The sequence below is a fragment of the Bos javanicus genome, chromosome 15 (genome assembly GCF_032452875.1).
Source record: "Bos javanicus breed banteng chromosome 15, ARS-OSU_banteng_1.0, whole genome shotgun sequence".
In the NCBI taxonomy this organism is placed as follows: domain Eukaryota; kingdom Metazoa; phylum Chordata; class Mammalia; order Artiodactyla; family Bovidae; genus Bos; species Bos javanicus.
The window spans coordinates 18,202,416-18,224,054 of NC_083882.1; the positions used below are offsets into that span (position 1 = coordinate 18,202,416).

The 21,639-nt window shown below is 40.8% G+C and overlaps 2 protein-coding genes across 6 annotated transcripts in view; both read right to left on the bottom strand.

Annotated features, from left to right (window-relative positions):
- The window catches only part of POGLUT3 (protein O-glucosyltransferase 3), a 32,628-nt gene extending 31,309 nt beyond the window's left edge, over nucleotides 1-1,319 (bottom strand). The window contains exons 1-2 of one of the 2 annotated variants that reach the window (XM_061440226.1): nucleotides 1,019-1,319; nucleotides 609-662 (exon numbers count right to left, since the gene is read on the bottom strand). In XM_061440226.1, the coding sequence (XP_061296210.1) occupies nucleotides 609-662; nucleotides 1,019-1,220 (256 nt within the window). In that variant the 5' untranslated portion in view covers nucleotides 1,221-1,319. The remainder of the gene's footprint in view (nucleotides 1-608; nucleotides 663-1,018) is intronic. The other variant, XM_061440227.1, reaches the window with a different exon arrangement.
- Nucleotides 1,320-6,900: 5,581 nt separating this feature from the next.
- EXPH5 (exophilin 5) overlaps nucleotides 6,901-21,639 on the bottom strand; it is a 38,357-nt gene continuing 23,618 nt past the window's right edge. For all 4 annotated transcript variants that reach the window (XM_061440232.1, XM_061440229.1, XM_061440231.1 and 1 more), the window contains 2 exons: nucleotides 19,212-19,347; nucleotides 6,901-15,921 (listed from right to left, as the gene is read on the bottom strand). In XM_061440232.1, the coding sequence (XP_061296216.1) occupies nucleotides 10,586-15,921; nucleotides 19,212-19,347 (5,472 nt within the window). In that variant the 3' untranslated portion in view covers nucleotides 6,901-10,585. The remainder of the gene's footprint in view (nucleotides 15,922-19,211; nucleotides 19,348-21,639) is intronic.

Sequence of the window (21,639 nt, forward strand, 5' to 3'; positions counted from 1 at the left end):
AGTATTTTATTTTGGATCATATAACTTCCCTTTTTCACGCATCAATTAATTTTTTCCTTAGTTTTCCATCTTTTTTCTAAAGCCCTCCGCCCCCATTTATAACATTACAAAATTAATTTTAGAAAACAAAACTATAAAGAAGAAAATACACTCCGTGATGAAAGACTAAATCGGGGTTTAACGATCTTCTTATGATCCTTAGGGCCATGGAGACTTCTTAAAAAAAAAAACAACAAAGTACTCAGTTTTCCACTGGTGGTGGAAGGGGCACTGGGGATTCTGACTGTCTCTTTGTTGACAAAACCGGGTGCCAGTTGACAGGAGATAAACCAGCAAATCCTGACTGGCAACAACTCGAACTAGTAGGACAAGCTGTTAAGTTGCAAACTTAAGACACTTAGGAGAACCTGGGAGCACGACTGGGCAGAAGGGATTCAGGACAGGACCAGAGGGAAAACCTAGTAAGTTCCGAGTTTCACTAACTCCTGCGACCCGCTTTCAAGAACTCGAAACTCTAAGAAAACAAAAATCTAGCCTGCAAAACTGCCTCCCAAATTGCCTGCTACTCTGACATCTCCTTTTTGTAGGATCAGGCCTAAACAACGCACCCCGATCCGATTCTCGGGCTGGATGACTCAACGCGTGAAGGCACTCCCTGCAAGCTGTAACAGATCAAACAACTCGTCAGGCGTAGAAAGACCACCTCCAACTTGTGACTCACACTGCTTTCATTAACACCCCGGGCGCCCTCCTTCCGGATTAGCAGTCCCCGCACGTTAACTGCGGAAGGGCGCTCGGAGTTCACTTATTCATTCAGTAGACTTGCGTTGCAACTCCCTCCCGCCTTTGGGTCTGGGAGGGGAGGAGAAGAGGAGGTGACCAGAGACGAGGGAAGGACGCCGCGCGGGCGGCGGGCGGCGGGAGGGTTCCTGGGGAGGGGCGCGCGGTCGAGGACGGGACTCGCGGAGGGGACGCGAGGAGCGGCCGCAGGGCGGGGAGGCCCGCGGTCGAACGCTACCTGGGGGCGAGCGGGTGAGGTTTTGGCCCTCCGGGCTGACAGCCTGCAGGTAGAAATAGCGGACCGGCAGAACGACGCCCGCCTGCAGCCCGGGGCCCCACACCAGGCTCCGCTGCGCGCTGAGCGGCTCCTCCGGGGCCCCCGAGGCCACTAGCAGGGCGAGCTGCAGCGCCAGCAGCCGGGCCCGCGGCAGACGGCGCATGGCGGCGCCCAGCTCGGCAGCGGCTGCGGGGCGGTGCCGGGCGCGCGGCTGGCCGGAGCGGGGCCCACCCCGGGGCGGGCTTCGCTCCACCGCCCGCGGTCCGCCCCCGGTTCCCACCCCGGTTCCCACCCGGCCGGAAGGCGAGGGCTAGCCCGCTGCAGAGGGGCCCGGCGCGGCTGCGCGGCCGCAATGAACTCGGCTCTCCCGCTCCAGGCCCAGCAACCGGCGGCGCGGGTCTGAGGACCAGGGCGGAGGGGGCGCTGCTGAGACCAGCGTGCTTGAGGCTGTGCCCCGCCGCCGCTTCTGCTGCTGGAGTTTGGCAACTCTTCAGAGGAAACTGTCATTTTTAAAGGACGCACAGGGTGATTGCTGTAGAGAAAAGGCCCAGTGGCGAAGAGCTTACGCGAAAGCCTTCAAACAACGAATTTCACTGGGTTTAAAAGACGCAGAGCAAAATGTCATTCCCCTGATTCCCGTACAAGGCCAACTCTCCCAGCCCTTCCGTTCACAACAGCACCCATCAACTGTATTACCTGTCTTGTTTTCTGCTCAGCAGTCTCCCTCACTGGACTGTAACTCCCTCCAGTCTCCCAAATCCCCTAAACCCTATACTTCCCTTCTTTCAACAAGTGTTTGTTCATCCTTCACTGAGTTGGGGCCAAGCCTCAAGCGAGGAACCAAGAGTTGCGCTCAGTAGTAGGAATCAGATTTGAGGCTGGTGGGTGAGCATCACCTGAGTCAGAAACTGCTGTCCCCTGTAACCCATGGGGGTTGACTGGTCTTGAATGCTCCTCGCTCCTCAGATGCTGGAAGTTGGATATGGGGAAAGACTGGCAAGGACTCTGGTAGCGGGAAGTCAATGTCTATCTCTTCCCACCATTTTGATCTTGGATAGGCAACAGTAAGTTTCAGTGTCCCGAAGAGAGGTCTTAGTTCCCTGCACAAGAAATGAACCAGGGTAACCTAGATGAAAACCAGGAATCCTAGCTACTAGACCACCAGATAGAAATAAACTTAAGTGCTCATGCTCATAGAGGTAGAAAGGACAGAGGACCCATCCCCCCACCTCCCAGCACCTTCTGGACTTCCTGTTAGGTGAGAATGATAAACCTCCTATTTAATTTAGTGAAGTCACTCAGTCGTGAGGGATTCTTTGCGACTCCATGGACTGTAACCTGCCAGGCTTCTCCGTCCATGGGATTTTCCAGGCAAGAATACTGGAATGGGTTGCCATTTCCTTCTCCAGGGGAATCTTCCCAACACAGGGATCGAACCCTGTTCTCCCTCACTGCAGGCAGACTTCTTTACTATCTGAGATACCAGGGAAGCCCAGGAGCTAGAAGCTAAAAGCAAAGTGGCTCTTACTCTAATCTGAAAGTTTCAAGGAGGTAAAAACTAAAAAAGGTACAAAGTTTATTATTAAAGACACAGCACAACAAGTGGGAGAGCACAAAGAGAAGCAGTTTATTTAAGTCAGAAACTAGGCAGAAATATACACTCGAAGAGAAAAGCTATGAAAAAAAAGAAAAGCTATGGATATCCTCTCTAATGAGTAAACAGGTAAAGTAAATCACACATATAGGACAGTCCTGGGTCTTTGTGGTTTAGTCGCTAAGTCTGACTTTTTGCAACCCCATGGGCTGCAGCGCATCAGGCTTCCCTGTCTTCACTATCTCCTGGAGTTTGCTCAAACTCACGTCCATTGAGTCAATGATGCCATCCAACCATCTCATCCTCTGTCAACCTGTTCTCCTCCTGAGTTCAATCTTTCCTTTCATCAGGGTCTTTTCCAATGAGTTGGTTCTTCGCATCAGATGGCCAAAGTATTGTAGCTTCAGCTTCAGCATCAGTCCTTCAGGGTTGATTTCCTTTAGGATTGACTGGTTTGATTTCCTTGCAGTCCACAGGACTCTCAAGTTTCTTCTCCAGCACCACAATTTGAAAGCATCAATTCTTTGGCGCTCAGCCTTCTTTATGGTCCAATTCTCACATCTGTACATGACTACTGGAAAAATCATAGCTTTGACTATGGACTTTTTTGAAGTGATATCTCTGCTTTTTAATATGCTGCCTGGGTTGGTCATAGCTTTTCTTCCAAGGAGCAAGAATCTTGTAATTTCATGGCTCCAGTCATAATCCCCAGTGATTTTGTAGTCCAAGAAAATAAAGTCTGTCACTGTTTCTATTTTTTCTCCATCTATTTGCCATGAAGTGAGAGGGAGACCTGGCATGCTACAGTCCATGGGGTCGCAAAAAGTCGGACACCAATGAGCGACTGAACTGAATTGAACTGATGGGACTGGATGCCATGATCTGTCTTTTGAATGTTGAGTGTTAAGCAAGCTTTTCACTCTCCTCTTTCACCTTCATCAAGAAGCCCTTTAGTTTCCTCTTTGCTTTCTGCCATTACAGTGGTATTATCTGCATATCTGAGGTTGTTGATATTTCTCCTGGCAAACTTGATTCTAGCTTGTGATTCTTCTAACCTGACATTTTGCATGATGTACTCTACAAACAAGTTAAACAAGCAGGGTGACACTATATAGCCTTGATGTACTCCTTTCCAGATTTGGAACCAGTCCATTGTTCCATGTCCGGTTCTAACTGTTGCTTCTTGACCTGCATGCACACAGGTTTCTCAGGGTCTTGGTTTACTTTTGGCCAATTATCTTGTTTCTTCACTCCTAACTGGTCCTAGGATCCTCCCCAACATGTGTGTGCGACTTTTTACTGAGATGGATCCTACCTCAGAGCCTGTGGGTGCATGTCCACATACTATGGGGTGGTTCCACCTCCTTTTCTGACCCCCAAGGAGCCTTCCAGCACATGTGCCGACAGGGAAGGTTTCCTTGACTTCAGGAGTAGGCACCTTATCTATTTATTCTAGTAGCACTCTGCTTTTGCTGTCAGCTTTGTCCTTGGAGTGTCTGGGTGAGAACAAAGCTTTAATTTTATTTCACTTTACAAATCCCAGCTGACTGGCCCAGGGGCCCATCTATCTCCTACCTCAATTTTATCTATATTAGTTAATTATTTGTTCTTCTTTTATCCTCTTATGGTTTTAATCTATTCAAAGGAAAGAAAGTTCTTCACAGGCTGTGTGAGTCTGGAGAAACTCATGTCCTGGTATGGACACAGGATTTCTGCATTCTGCTGGCAGTTTCTTGAAACAGAGTTGCCAGAATCAGGCCCCGAGAAGCCACCTGTTCATCTCTTGGCTTTAATTGGGCTGCTCAGCATTCTTGCTATAACCAAAGTTTATCAGAGCAAAATCCTTACCATATTTTCCCCAGTTCTCTTGACCTGCTTTAGGAATGCTGAGCAGAGTTTCTAGACAGTGTTCTTTATACTTTAGAAAGATTTTTAGGAACTGGTGGTAAATCACTGATAAATTGTAGAGCTAAAGTGTAGCATTACTTGGCATTACTTTCACTGCTAAATTTTATTTTGTGGGAGTGTCTGCATACTTTAAATGGAAAGTTTTGCTGTGCTCTAGCTATCACTTAAAAAGTTGTTTGGAACACATTTTGTTTGCATTCTTTCAAAATATTAAAGTTTTTTTTTCAGAGAAATAATCTGAGAGTCAGCTGGTACTGGATGATAGTAAAATGTCGCTTAATAAATTATATAACACATGATAACACCTGGTATTTTTGAGAACAGATCAGAGAAGTCATATAATTGTATCTGAACACTTGTTTAGCTGTATTGAATCCCTACCAACCTGTTTTCTTTCTCATCCTAACTCATACCTTAAAAAGTATATTTCTTCACATTATCCAATGCCTTGACTAGATTCTTTATAATAAATCAAATTTCCTTCACTCAACAAACACTTGTTCAATACTTACTATGTTATAGACATTATACTTTGACTTCACAGCTCCTGTGGTTCACTGGCCAAAGAGGCAATGGACAAAGACAAAGAGGCAATGTAAATAGTGTTATAGGTGCTAAAATATGGGTGTCAAGGACTGTATAGTGTCTAGGATGTTCCTATGTGAGCTTCCCTAGTGGCCCAGTGGTTAAAAAAATATCTGCCTATCAATGCAAGAGACACAGGTTTGATCCCTGGTTGGGAAGATCTCCTAGAGAAGGAAATGGCAACCCACTCCCGTAGTCTTGCCTGGAGAATCTCATGGACAGAGGAGCCTGGTAGGCTACAGGCCATGGGGTTGCAAGAGCTGGACACAACTTAGCGACTAAACAACAACAGCATACTTCATATAGAGATGCTAACCCCAGTACCTCAGAATATTACTGTATTTGAAGATGGGTGGGCCCTAAACCAATCTAACTACTGTTCTAAGAAGAGGAAATGTGGGCACACAGAGACACCAGGAATGCTTGGGTACAGAAGAAAGACCATGTAAGGATGCCATGAGAAGGTAGCCATCTGCAGTCCAAGGAGAGAGGGGTCAGGAGAAATCAAAGTTGTCAACATATTGATTGGACTTCTAGCCTCCAAAACTGTGAGAAAATAAATTCTGATATCAAAGCAATCAGTTTGTGGAATTTTGCTGTGACAGCCCTAGCAAACAAATACCTCTCCCCCTACCTTCCCATACCCTGCCCCCACCCCCCCAGCCACCCACAAAGGTCTGTAGGGACGATGCAAAATTCTTATCATAGATGCCTGAAGTGAGTTGCATTACAAGAGGTACACTCAAAGTTTAAGGGCTTACCATTTTTAGGGTAGGGGTAATTATGTCTGCCCTTTGTCAGTGGGGAGATGTTATCTCATTCCTCTTGTGTTTGATGGCTGCATACACACCCTGAAAAATGGCATGAGTAAACCATGGTCGAGAACTTACATTTTTGGCATACCCAGCAACAAATATCCAGGTATGTCCAGGCCCCTTGGCAGATTGCCTCTACCAACATAAGTACACTGTATGAGGTCCAATTAACCCAACCTTGAGAGATGCTTTCTGAAAGAGATGACATCCATGCTGATCATGAAGATGGTCATCTAAGCTGATCTATTTTTATCGTGAAGGTCAGATAAGAATCTGCTGCAAGAAGAAGGGGAGAAGGGCATTGCAGGTAGGAAAAGGATTATAGTGTCTACAACTAAAAACCCTAGCTGATCTAATGTATTTTAATTTTTAATAAAGGACAGTATAAATATTTTGAATAAAATACTGCTCATATTCAAGCTGACAACACTCTCTTGTCCTTGGTAGAAAGATGACTTTGGGTTCCTTTTCTAGAAAAGGTAAAGATTAGTACAAATCTACTCATTTGTTTAGCAGGAATTAACATTTCAATATTAACATATCAATGAACATTTAACATTTCAATTGGAAAGATCTGCTTATAGTACTACTGGGAAGCAGATGACCCAAACCCAACGCCACTGGGCTTCCTCTTCCTTAATAAATATGACAACTTTCAGAGAAAAATGCCAGACCGCCCTCATTCCTTCTGTCTTATGCAGCTTATGCAGCCAGGGACACTGACTTCTGTTGTTGGTTGATTGCTTTTTGATACAAATGGAAGGAGAAGACAGGAGTCATTTTCCAAAACCACTCAAATGGGTGATCTTATTCAATATCCACCAGAAAAATTTGTTTGAATAATTTTGTCCATCCCACTCCCCTTTTTGTATTTTTCTGGAAACTTTCACACTTAAAAACAATCATTTGAGAATGAGAATAAAAGTCAATCAAATAATGCATCCATTTAAATCATTTATTTCAACACCAGCATTGTTTAAATTTGCACCTTGTCTTGTAACATATTTCATACCTGGAGAAGAAGTTTGATAGCAAGTACATAAAAGGATTATTTGACAACATTTTAAACAGTAGTGCTTACGGGTTATTATATGTTTCAGAAACACAGAAATGCCAGTCAAAAAGAGACTCAAAGTAAAATATTTACATATTTACACTATACATTTAAATTGGATATTCTGAAGCATTATTACTGACAATAAACTCTTAGAAATAAGGCCTCTTTAACCTTCTGGCATTCAATGGACTATATAACTTTTAAATAGGTGTGGATTTTCCAATTTGATACCTATCTTCACCGTAAACTTAAGTGGACTTTCACCAACCCTAGACAGGCACAGGCACCCATGTACTTCCTATACAAAGTAGTTTTTATTACCTTATCATCAGTCAAAACCTTATTAGTGGCTGTTGGAGTTTTATTAATAGCAATGTATTGACAATGTAAGGGTATAAATTATTTAGAGGAAAGTCTCTGAATATTAATCTCATTGAGCCTTATTTTAAATGGAGTTTATACATAAAATTTATGGTTGTATAAGTCTATTATTTAAATGAACTAGTAATTTACCAGTAATTATTTGCATTGATTCCCTCATTAGTGACTCCATTTATGTGAATAATTACTTTAATGATGATTATGTATTAGAAAGCAAGTTATGAGTATAAAAAATGACTAGTATAAATTACTATAGCTATACCAAAAATGAATATTAAAAAGCAGTACTTTGTATGTTAAAATACATAGGTATTTGCTATACTTCTTTAATGAAGTGTTTTATAAAGGTATAAAACTTTATAGAAGGTGCTATTTTCATAAATTTTCTGTTTTCTTGATTCTTGAGCCACACCAACAAGCAAACATTACAAATGGTGCAAGTGAGCACTGGCCATCAATTACCTTTAAATTCAGGTGGTAGATTCTAGTACAGAGAATCAGGGCCTAAAAGTAGTTGTTTAGCCTGATCTTAACTTACCTAACTGCTGATAAAGGCTAAATTCAGTGAAAAATAAGCTAACTTCATTTCATCTTTTGTAACATACATGTAGGCTCAGAGTGTTTACCAAAACAGAACTTGCAACCTGATCATTTAAAAAACCAAGAATCTTAATATTAAAATATTAACTTTGAATATTTTAAAATTAAATAGAAAACATAGGTTATGGTTTATGAAGTTTTAATTAAATAATCAGATAAATAGAAAAAGGAAGGTAGAATGTACAAACATACACGAACAAAGAATAAAATGTTACCTATGCGTTACCATACAAATTTAAATGGAAATATTTAGAACAGTTCATTTAACATTCTACTATCAGTCTTTTTGAGAATTGGTCAGAACTTGAAGTTTAAGACAATTTATAGGTTTAAGAAATAGCTTTCATGTAGTTACCTTATTTTCATCAGTTTTGAGTGTCATGGGACCAATATAAACTAGCTCTGGCATTTAGCTTCTAGACAAGGTAGTACTGGAGAGGATAATAACAATGTGGTCCTTTCTTGCATTTCTATCAGTTCCAGATCTCTGTACATTTCCCCAACTCCTATCATTATCCTTAAATGGATGAAACAGACTAGGTGAGAAAAATGGAAACAAAATCAGGCCAGGAAGCAAATATAGACCAAACAAGATAAAATCCATTCATGTTGACCCTCTCAATACTAAGAACTAGGATGGTATGTTTTCTGTAGTTCTATCAGGTTAGCTTCGCTGCTGCCTGTTTATTGGTCTTTCCTGATTCGGAGAAGAGAAATCTCCAGAAGTTCTGCATGGCAAATTAAAGAGTTAGCAAAGCCAAGTTATCAGTGGGTATGACAAGCTATTTAGCCTTGATACAATTATTGAAGGAATCATAGTGACAAGCCTTTAGAAGCTCTGCCTTCTAACTTCTAAGGGTTTGGTAAATCTGGCAAAAAAGGCTGTGAATCTCAAGGTGTTAGATCTAACATGATAGTACTTTAGGGACTTGACCATGGCTATCGCTTGTGACTAAAATGTCTCACATGGAAAAAAGTGTTCTATCCTGCAAATAAAGAAATTTTTTTACATGGATGGCTCTGGAGAAATGGGGAAAAACAGAAACAAAGCAACAATAAGAAAAACAAAAACAGTTGCTGAAAGAGCTGCAAAGAGGATGTCAGTCTCATGAAGGGATGTCTGCTTATCTCCACCCGGCAGATGTGTTCCCTTCCTAAGCAGAAATTCTGTCGCTAAGCCACCCTCTGTACCATCCTAGAAACTATTTCAAATGAATTCCTTTGCCAATGGTCTGCATAGTCCAAGCTATGGTTTTTCCAGTAGTCATATATGGATGTGAGAGTTGGACCATAAAGAAGGCTGGGTGCCAAAGAACTGATGCTTTCAAATTGTGGTGCTGGAAAAGACTCTTGAGAGTTCCTTGGACTGTAAGAAGATCAAACCAGTCAATCCTAAAGGAAATCAACCCTGAATATTCATTGGAAGGACTGATGCTGAAGCTGAAGCTCCAATACTTCGGTCACCTGATATGAAGAACTGACTTATTGGAAAAGATCCTGATGCTAGGAAAGATTGAGGGCAAGAGGAGAAGGGGGTGACAGAGGATGAGATGGTTGGATAGAATCACTGATTCAATGGACATGAGTTTGGGCAAACTCCAGGAGATAGTGAAGGACAGGGAAGTCTGGCGTGCTGCAGTCCATGTGGTTGCAAAGAGTTGGACATGACTGAACAACAATAACAATGTTCTTTGGCTTACTAGAGATTCACCTCTTCACAATAAGCACTTCAAATATGTGCCTCCCTTCTCCACTATGGATAAAACAGGATGTTCTTATGGAAATCCCCTGATCTTTGTTCAAGGAAAAAAAAAAAAAAACCCAAACTCTAAATCATCTAAAGGTTGATGAGTCAAACAGGATAATACTTACTCCATTGTTATCATCACTACATTTTATTTAACAATCATGAATATGGAGTATGGACTGGAAGATGCAATACAGAGATTTGCTATTGTGCTGGAATAGAAAAGGTGAAAGAACGTTAGGGGGAATATAGAGCAGACAGCCAAAAGTGGACCACGAATTAAGAGATTAATTTGGGGCTGAGTGGCAGAAAGACCAAGCATGTATACAGAGGAAGAAAACACTAAACAAGAATTCATTGCTCTAGGATTCAGGAAGTCTATACATAGAGTGGGGGGGTGGTGTGGGAGGGGAGAGAATTTGGATTGTTTCACAGCAGCTAGTCCCCAGACTGGAGAAGGCAATGGCAACCCACTCCAGTACTCTTGCCTGGAAAATCCCATGGACGGAGGAGCCTGGTAGGCTGCAGTCCATGGGGTCGCTAAGAGTCGGACACGACTGAGCAACTTCACTTTCACTTTTCACTTTCATGCATTGGAGAAGGAAATGGCAACCCACTCCAGTGTTCTTGCCTGGAGAATCCCAGGGACGGCAGAGTCTGGTGGGCTGCCGTCTATGGGGTCGCACAGAGTCGGACATGACTGAAGTGACTTAGCAGCAGCAGCAGCAGTGCCCAGACTAGATTTTTTTTACTATCTGTCCTTTCCATAGACAAACATATGTACACTTTATTTACATTATAAACTTTTGGTGAAAAGGCTATACATTTCATTGAAAAAGGCTCACAGTTCTGATTCTTTGTCATTTTCATCCAAGTAGTATTCGTCATCCGTGGTCGTGTCTGTGTCACAGTCTGAGTCTACTGGATCCTCTTCATAGATATTAAGTGGCGCACTTAGAGATAAGCCATCCTCTGGCCTCTGGTTACTAGGAGAATTTGAAGTCAATGACTCTGTCGGGTTAGCAGGGTTAATTACATCATCTTTCAGGAAGCCAGGGTTCTTAAGAAAACTTGGTTTCCATAATCTCCCTTGTGTGAGTGACCTCTTTACATTCTCCAAGAAAGCCAGCTGTTGTTCTTTCCCAAAAATCCCATAGTCAATAGGCCTGGATATAGATGTTGCAGACCTAGGACCCATTTTTGTCCTGCTGTTGTTCAAAGCCCAACTTTCATTTTCACCACAGGAGGGAAGTTCAGAAAAAGATTTAAATCTTCGACTGTACCCGCTGTTGTTACAGAATTCATTCCTAAGGGTCAGTCGACTCAGGACATCATCAATAGAAGTGCTTTCAGAGAAATGGCGCTCTCTGACTTTTGGAGGATGACTTATTCGTAGTATATCACCATGTACGTTGACACTTTTTAAGCTCTCTGAACGATAGGGGTGTAGCTGACGTTCACACTCCAGAGATGAAGCACTGCTTTGTCCTTGCTGACAACTGGTCAATGGGATGCAAACCGTAGATTTCTCTACAGGCTCCAGTTGAAAAGGGGGTTTCGACCTCCTCTGATGGTCAGGGACGTCTGCTTCCCTGGGGCTGATCAACGTGGATTGGGCCAGGGCTCCTGATTCTCTTTCCAAAATCTGAGCTACTGTTACATCCTCAGAATTCTCACACTTTGGTTGTGATTCTGAGATATTTTTAAACTCGTTTTGATGCAGTTGTGAAATGTTGTTGGACTTCTGATTACTTAAGGGTGTAGAAGCTTCTCTATTGGATACTGCAGTAAGCTGGAGAGGGTTCTCGGATGTCTCCACATTTATTCCATCATTACTTAACCTGCATTCATCTGTGGTTTCTGTGGACTTTAAAGTAGGCTCAAGGGACGGTGAGTTGCACTCTGTTGTGTCAAGGGACAAACTGCTAAAGCCAGAACTGTTCCTACTTTGGGGAAAGATAGTAGCTACATGTCTTCTAGGGTATAAATCTTTAGCTGGAAATTTTCTGCTGCCTTTGGACATAGCTGCCAATCTGTGTTTAACTGAAGATCTGCTTTTCCCTTTTTCTAGGTCAGCCAAGCCTTTTTTACTTTTATTACCTCCTTCAGGAAGTGAACCTTGATTCCATGCCAACTTCTGCATTTCATCTTTAGCCTTGCTCTCTGTCATATTTACCTCCTGTCTTCTTTCAGGTAGCTCCCTGGGTTCAGACTGTGAACTGTCTAAATCTGGTTCACTTGAACAAGTCTCCTCATCAAGCTGTAGTTTACTCAAGGCTGGAGTAAGAGCAAAGACTTGGCTTTCTGAGTCAGAAAGTGTTTTCTCAGAGTCTTTTGGGAAATCTGTTCTAATTTCCCCTCTGACTTCCCTAGGCTGCAATCCATTGGAGCTCTCCTCTGTAACTACACCTGAGATATCTTTTTGAAGACTTCCAGTAGTTGTAATGGCTGTATCACTACCTGTATGCTCCCCAGAACTTCTTATGATGTGGGAGTTTTCAACATTCTCTTCTGAATGGGCTGGGAGGTTAGAAAAACCACTGTCATCTGATTTAATGGATTGTGGACAATTTTCAGATTTCTCTCTTGTAACTTTTTTTTCCTGAAGCATTGGTGAAGTAAACACAGTTTCACTTTGCAATTTTTTCTCTTTCTTTTTCCTGCTTTGTGAATTAGATGGAGGTGTTGTAGCTAAGTTGTATGGGGAAATTTCTCCAGTTTTAGGTTCTCGTTTATGAAGAGAAACATCTGTTTCAATAGAAGCCATTTCCTGTAATGCAGATTCTGAGGACTCAACACTTGGTAATTGTAAAACAGTCATATTTTCAGTGATATGAGAAGGATGGCTGGTCTCCTGAGCAGAGGTATCTTTAGACAAAGGTGTTCCTGACTGGTCTTGCGCAGGACAATTCAGTTGGTCTTTTTCTAAAGCATTAGGAGATGTTTTAGTCCCCGCTTTAATTGATTCTGTAAGTGAATCGATGTTTTGTGTATACTTTTGAAGAAGGTCACAGAATTTTTTGCTGTGCTTCCTCGGTAGGGTATAATATATTGAAACCACCTCAAGACATTTCACATTATCTTCATCACCAGAAACAGAAAACATACTTGTAGTCTTAAATTTATGTAAAGTTTTCCCACTTTCTTGTCCTGACATATCTGAAGAAAAAGGTAAAGGGTATTCATTTGGATGGGAAAATATGCCTGTTTTGGAGGCAGAAATTTTATCATTCTTTTCAGTATATTCTTGTAAGTATTCCTCCTGGTGGTGTTTCTTGCTTAAAGAACACTCACAAACAGATGAGTCACTTCCCAGAGGGTTAATGAGTCTCTCCCAAGGCCTCAGTGTTACAGGAGAAGCATCTGTATTGGATACCAAGCATTTATCTCTTTCATCTCTTCCAGTTGAGGCATAAAGCACTTCTGAAGGACATGACACAGCCCTCTTGATGAGGACTGGAAGTGGCCCTTTTCTAACAGAAGTAGATCCAACGTTTGTCATATTTGTCATCCCTTCTGTGGCTTCAAGTGCTACTGAGACTGAGTCTGAAACTACTTTGGAACATTTGCTCTCTGATTCACAAGAACTAGGACTGAATTTTTTTGATGTGTTCTTTCCTACTGGATCTTCCACATCATTTTTGATTTGTAATGCAACTGGCTCGTTCCTGAACAAAGAAGGCATTATCGTACTTTCAGGCTCCCTGTTATCGATGAGAAAAACAGCTGATTTTCTTGGTAAAGTACAGTAAATTGTATGAAGCTCAGGAGAATTGGAATTGCTTTGAGTTCCCTCAGTGAGACTGCTGTTGTCAGTTGTAGGCACTGATCTACTCTCTGTTTTGCTTAATTTTTCGATGTAGGATATGCGTTCTCTTATTTTTCCTTTTCCCTTTCGACCCTTGAAAAGAGGGTGTGACTGGCATTTGACAACATTAACCTCTTCATTACGTACAGGTGTGTGATTATCATTACTCTTTTGGTTTTCTAAGTAGCTTAGGGAAAATTGACTATTTTGGTTCTTGTAATCAATGTCTTCTCTTTCTCCCAGAGATGGGTCTTTGTTTGAAGGACACTTCCAGAACACTGTGGTAGAAGGAATTACTGGAGCATCAAGGCAAGAATCATTTGATGGTGAGGAATCTGGTAGTGCCCCTGAAGACAGATCTAAAGAATTACGAGGCAGGTTGTGATCAGCATCTGACTTGCTACAGCTGCTAGAACAAGTCGTGATACTTTGTTCTCCCCTGGTATCTAAACAAGCAGGCTTTTCTGGAGACTGTGAGTATTGATTATCAGTATGTTCAGAACTCCCGTGGTTCTTTTTAATAATGCTTGAACTATCTTCATTACTTACTGTTAATTCCTGGTGACAAACTTGACGTGGGCTGAGAAAAAGTGATGTTGTTCTGCTTTCCTGAATGAAAGGAAGGGAAGTTGTTGAGTCAAGTTTTCTGTTCCCAGTATAATTCTTACCATTTTTTAGTTCATTGGCTTTATGAATTTTGGAGGTATCTCTCCTGGAAATGACTCCAGGCAACATTTTTGAACTTATTGTGGTAGATGCATTAAAAACAAATCTGTTGTTCTTGTCTGAGTCCTGGGAAAGGGAATTCTGAACATCAGGTAAAGGGTTAGAAATTACTGTCTGTGAAACAAGTTGGGGTATTTCACCTGCCATGTTTGTCTGGTCTATCTTGTTTATTTTTTTGTCTTTTTCCAAAACAGATGCCTTCAAGTCTTTCTCATTATTTACTCCTGTGACCAAGATATTGGCTTGGCTTTCAGTCAGAGGTGGAGAATCAACTGAGACATTGTTGGTCACAGTGACTTCTGTATAGTTTCTGTTTGGAAGAGAGGCCGGCTTAATCTTCTGCAAAGTGACTGTGGGAATCTGAAAGTTAGGGCTCTGAGGATTCCCTCTGTCATCAGGAATGTGCAGGAAGGTACTTTTGAATGGGGACGCTCGAGTTTGAGCAACTCCAAATGAGTAAGGTTCTTTGTTTACATGTACTTCCATAGGAGAACATTCTAACCCACCAGATTTCATGTGATAGCTTGCATCAGTCATGGAACAAACATTTTCTGGGCTGAAATGAGTAGACTGGTTCCCATTACCTTGTGACACTTCCATGCTCTCCAGTGCGGATGTCTGAGAATCAAACTGCCAGGAATCTGGTATCTGTTGGTTTCTGGAAATATTTGTTCTATAACTAGAAGAAAATGACCCCCAGTGTTGAGAAGGAACACTATGGCCATGAACAGCTAGTGCACTGTTTACTTCAGCGGAGATCATTTCAAAGTCTCTGTCAGAAGAAGTAAATGGTTTCCTGCTTTGATGAAAGTCAGAGTGTTCTTTCTGTTGGCCCCAGAAAGGATTTTGTTCAAATCTCTGTCCCCTGCTCCGTCCAAAGGTATTGCTAAAGAAAGACCTAGTAAATAGGTTATCTTCATGGTAGAATGGCATATTTTCTGAGTTCTCAAGTGGGTCAGGACTCATTGCATTATCTACAGGAGCATTTAAACCAAAACTTTGGTAAACACTCTGTGAATGGTAAAACTCACATCTCCTATTCGCCTGGAAGCACCTGGGATACATATACTGGTCAGCAGGGTCAATCTCCATTGGTGACGGTGCCTCCAGGAACTCTTCCCAGTTCTGCCTTTCTCTAGAAGAATCTGATCTATTCCATATGATAGATGATAAAGGAGTTCTCTTTGGGCTCTGTTGGTGGCTTGGTGATATAAACCCAGTCTTATTCTGAGTTGTGGCTGGAAAATATAAGCTTCTTGCTTTGAAATACCCTGTAGCTGATGAGGCTAATCGTTGCCTGCTGTCAAAACACAGAGAAGTACTACCAAAAGTATTCTTTTGCACATAATCTTCTTTTAAGACTCTGGGTTCCCTTGTCCTATACATATTGTAGATTGTCCTTGTTCTAGGAGAAAAGGTTTGAAAACCTTCCCTAGGGGTTCCTGGTCTTAAGACATCATAGATAGACATATTAGAAGTTTCATTATAGCAATTTTTGTGCCTTCCTGTAATATTATTGTATTTGCTCCCACTGGAGTAAAAACGACTGAACTGTGTTCTTGATCCAATGTTGAGAGGTGTTCTGGTATTCACTGAGCTTGGAGATTGTTCCTGAGCCAGTTTGCTATCCAAATCATCTAAAACTAAAAGGAGAATATATGTCATTTTTTTTTTTTGTAAAAGATTTTACAGTCTAATAATATTTTGAATTGTTGAAAGTCCTTCTTGAAGAAGCATAATGACATAATTTTTAGATCATATCATCATAAACATTATGACATTAACTGATTATGTCTTTAAGATAGTTTGACTCTTACAAGGCTGCAATGGAAGTTTCTTTTTCATACTTTTTCAAAGTTAACCTTCCATAATGCCTTCAAAACATAAAGCTACATTGTTTTTCACCTAACAAGGATTGTAATCATGATTTCTTTTAGTGCATCTTTTGTGTCCCTAGGTAGCTATAATGTTTCCAACTGTGTTTACATCAGGGGATTGAAAAGAAATGAAAGTCTATAAATAGTATGTGAGTTGTACTTAGCTGTACATTACTGCCAAAAGTTTGGCACCCAATTTATAAACATACTTATTTGGGTGAATTTGAGCAATATGTAAAAATTTAAGTTCTATGAAATACTATCAAATGATATACTGATGGTAGCTTGCTTCCCCTGAAAAAAATATGACTCAATAGACATTTATATGTGTCTATCAGGTACAGTTCTAAGCACTAAATAGATTAACTCATTAAATCCTCACATAATCTTGTAAGTTTAGTGGTTAGTATTCTCATTTTATAAATGGGGAAACTGAGGAATGAAGAAATTAAGTAAGTTGCCCAGCTTATACAGCTAGGAAGTGGATCCAGGCAGCCTGTCTCCTGAGTCCATACACGCAACCACTGTGCCACAAAAGTTCACTTTTCATTTTTTCTTTTAATGAACTAAAGATGATTTCACTATGAGCTCATTATGTTACAAGGATGTGAAGTTGCTGTTGTCAAACAATGTTTACTTTTCTCTCAGTAGCAAGGTCAGAGAGTGGTATGTAAGTCAGGCCCAATGACCTCCCTATAATTCCGAGGACCTAGGCCAACCCATGGAGAAGGCAATGGCACCCCACTCCAGCACTCTTGCCTGGAAAATCCCATGGATGGAGGAGCCTGGTAGGCTGCAGTCCATGGGGTCGCTAAGAGTCGGACACGACTGAGCGACTTCACTTTCACTTTTCACTTTCCTGCATTGGAGAAGGAAATGGCAACCCACTCCAGTGTTCTTGCCTGGAGAATCCCAGGGGCAGGAGAGCCTTGGTGGGCTGACGTCTATGGGGTCACACAGAGTCGGACACAACTGAAGTGACTTAGCAGCAGCAGGCCAACCCAAGACCCAGGGCTCATGCTTCCTGGGACCACTGTCTCTGTGATCTCAGATAAGTCACAGGGTATTTTCACTTGGTTGGTTCTTCCTTGAATTGTTTAGTGAATCATATTTGACATCTTTTCCTCAATAAAAACCTGTTAGAATTTAAACAGAATCAAAATCTTTTAAAGTTTTAAGATGCCCTAAGACCTATCTTAGAAATTCCCTGGTGGCTCAGATGGTAAAAGCAACTGCCTGCAATGCGGGAGACCTGGGTTCAATCCCTGGGTCAGGAAGATCCCCTGGAGAAGGCAATGGCAACCCGCTCCAGTACTCTTGCCTGGAAAATTCCATGAATGGAAGAGCCTGGTGGGCTACAGTCCATGGGGTTGCAAAGAGTCAGACACAACTGAGCTACTTCACTTTCTAAGACCTATCTTATATATTTCATCATATTCATGTTACAATAGATGAGTAGATGTGTATTTTGAAGAAATGTTCATTAAAAAATAAAATCTGACATGAGAGATAAGCTATGGAAATTATTTAAATTGTTGAAGAAGTTTTTTGTTTACAGAATCTTTCCTTCTGATTTACATAAAATGTTTCACTCTTTGTTGTCGTTAAAAATTGTAATTTTAACTCTTCAATGACAGAGAAAATGAGGTGCATCAGTATCTGAGTGAATGTAAGTGAGATGTACTTATAATATGCCAATTATTTTAGGACAGGTATTGAAGTTTTTGATATCCACTCTGGATTTTCTCTACCCTATTTTATTTGTTAGTTGGTACTATTAAGTTTGCATAGCCAGCAAAAGAACTAGTCCTGAGCATTAAATATCTGTAACTAAGGAGTTCTTTAAGGAATCATCCTGTTAATGCTTTAATGGAAAAAAATTAGTTTTCCCCTGTCCCTAAGTAACTTACTCACTATATCCACAGATAAAATAAGCAATGCCAAAATATAAGGCAGGGCAAAACAAAAAAAAGTCTTCATGAATCTGTCTTTAAAACAAATTATAATGAAATCTCTTTGATTTCTGTTTTCTCTTTCAACTTGTTCATAGTATTTTTTCCTCATTAAAGTCTTTTGCTGACCACAAAAATATGTTGTTATAATAGAAAATACAGGAAAGTATAACAAAAGAGGTAAAATCACCTAGAGTCCTTCTTCCTAGAGATAACCACTCTTAACACTTGAATCCCAATACTGCTATTTGACTCACAACTCTGAAGGTGAAAAAGTCTGCTGTTCTTCTCCTTTTTATTTTCAGAGCAGTCATTTTATTTCTTCACTTCATGAAAAATAGCTCTCCTCTACTAGGCAAAACCTTTGTGTTGGAACAGAAATTTTCCTCTGGGTCTCTTTTCTCTGAAGCAAGTTCTCTGCCAGGAACCATTTTACTGAAAGGAGTGCCCAGACAGAACATCCAGCTGGAGGTCTCTCAGTGACCACACCACTTGTCCTAACTATAGGGCTGAGCTGATGTCATTGCCTTTGCAAACTGAATTTAGTTCCTCAAGGTGAAGCTGGTGAATGATTTCAGATTTCATGTTTCATATGGCCAGGTTTATTTTAATACAAAAAACTATGTCAAGGTGAGTGATGCTTACATAATAAGATCCATGGGTATATAGTACTTTTGGAATCTGTTTTAGTCTTTATTGTTATCTATTGTACAAGGTTAATAGTTTAACAACAATTAGATTTCATCACTGCATTTAGGCCCTAATCAGGAACAATAAAAGTCTATTAAGGATAGTAAACTTTATAAATATATGTCTAAAGATATACCCTTTTATCTTTTTACTTGAGTTTATATATTAACATTATTACCATTCCATAGATTTATCAGGCCTTGATCCAAGAATATTTACTTACATTATATTTAAATATAAGATTTTTAAAATATTTCTTTTAATAGCATGTAACCCCATCCTCTTCAGGTGAGGATAACAAGAGGACTTCAAAAATAAAGTACAAGGGCTTGAGCATTTTAGCATAAACTGTAATCATTATTTGCTTTCCTTTAGTGCCGGGAATTCCAAAGGAAATTCAGTGCAGAGACTTACCTTGGAAGAACTCATCCTCTAGCAGTGAACCATCCCACGGAGGGACAGTACTTCCCTCCCTCATGCTTGCTGGCTTGGGGACAGTTGCACTGTCAGTGGGTTGGCTTTCCGGAGGTGAACTGTATATTTTTGCCTGCTAATTTTAAAATAGAAAATGTAATATTATTTTTGGACCTTCTTTAGCCAACATGTTCCCACAAAAACATCCCAAGCTTAAAAGTCCTAATCTAAGGACAACAAATCAATTTTCCTACCATTTATTTATCTAGTTGTAATGTTTTGTTGTTTTTGCAGTTTGCAAGTGATCACAAACTTCCCCATGCTTATATTAATTCCATTTTGTATAAGTTTTCAGGCAAGATATCTAGGCTGTCTCTGCAAAACATGCCTACAATTTACACAGCACTACAGGAATCTTAGAGAGCTTGTTGGGAAATGGAGAGAAATTTACTTCTCTTGAGTGGGGAATGTTGTTTGTCTGGCCCAGTGGCTGTAATTTTAGGTTTCTTAACATTGTACCTATTTTCTTATCAAGAGGCAGTTAGCTGAAACTTGTACTGGATCATAAGATTTGTGAACTTAATGGATTTAGAAATTAAAACAAAATTTTTTTTTAATTCTAAAATTTTTTAAATTTTCCATCCACAGAAATCATGTAAAATGGTAGAACCTCCCAGACACACATAAGGAACTGATTAATAGTTCTGAAAAAAAGGTGCTGAAAAGCATGACCTTGTATATATATTTTAAATCTTTGCTAGTTTTATAGGACTTATGAGAATGATGTACAGATGGAGAGCTGTTTACCTTCTTTACTAGCAAATTTTATCTTGATTTCATTAAATCTATCACTGCTCTTTTAAGTTTTAATTTGTCTTTATAACCTTGGGGAACTATCCACTCCTACCCCTTTACTTCCTTCTGCCAAAATTCTATTTGCATTTCTTCTGTCAAACTGGCTCTGCCACTCCTGACTTCACTTTAACTCATTCTGCATGAATTAAATGGCCTCCACAAGGCGATTTCCCATTCCAATTGCTTTATTTTCAGTTCATTTTCTTTTTTCTTTTTTGGCCACTCTATTTTTTTAATTGAAGGATAATTGCTTTACAGAATTTTTTAGTGTTCTGTCGTATACCAATAAGAATCAGCCATTAGTACATCCGTGTCCTCTCCCTCCCTTCCCTCCCACCCTTCTAGATTGTCACATAGCCCCTGACTGAGTTCCCTGAGTTACACAGCAAATTCCCATTGGCTATCTATTTTACATATGATATTGTAAGTTTCCATGTTATTTTCTCCATACATCTCACCCTCTCCCTCCTCCCGTCCCCCTGTGTCCACAGGTCTGTCTGTTCTTTATGTCTGTTTCGTCATTGCTGCCCTGCAAATACATTCATCAGTACCATCTTTCTAGATTCCATATATATGCATCAGTACGATGCTTTTGAACTGTGGTGTTGGAGAAGACTCTTGACAGTCCCTTGGACTGCAAGGAGATCCAATCAGTCCATTCTGAAGGAAATCAGCCCTGGGATTTCTTTGGAGGGAATGATGCTGAAGCTGAAACTCCAGTACCTTGGCCACCTCATGCAAAGAGTTGACTCATTGGAAAAGACTCTGATGCTAGGAGGGATTAGGGGCAGGAGGAGAAGGGGACGACAGAGGATGAGATGGCTGGATGGCATCACTGACTTGATGGACGTGAGTCTAAGTGAACTCTGGGAGTTGGTGATCCACAGGGAGGCCTGGCGTGCTGTGATTCATGGGGTCACAGAGAGTCGGACACGACTGAGTGACTGAACTGAACTGAACTGAACTAAACACGATACTTATATTTCTCTTTCTGACTTACCTCACTCTGTATAATATGCTCTCGTTCACCTCATTAGAACTGATTCAAATGTGTTCCTTTTTATGGCTAAGTAGTATTCCATTGTAGATATGAACCACACCTTCTTTATCCATTCATCTGTCAATGGACATCTAGGTTGCTTCCATGTTTTAGCTATTGCAAATAGTGCTGCAGTGAACATTGGGATACATGTGTCATTTTCAATTTTGGTTTCCCCAGGGTATATGCCTAGTAGTGGGATTGCTGGGTCATAAGGAATCTCCATACTGTCTTCCATAGTGGCTGTATCAATTTACATTCCTACCAGCAATGCAAGAGGGTTCCCTTTTCTCCACAGCTTCTCCAGCATTTATTGTTTGTAGACTTTTTAATGATGGCCATTCTGACTGGTGTGAGGTGGTATCTCATTGTAATTTTGATTTGCAGTTCTCTAATAATGAGTGATGTTGAGCATCATTTCATGTGTTTGTTAGCCATCTGTACGTCTTCTTGGGAGAAATGTCTGTTTAGATCTTTTTCCCACTTTTTGATTGGGTTGTTTATTTTTCTGGTATTGTATGAGCTGCTTATATA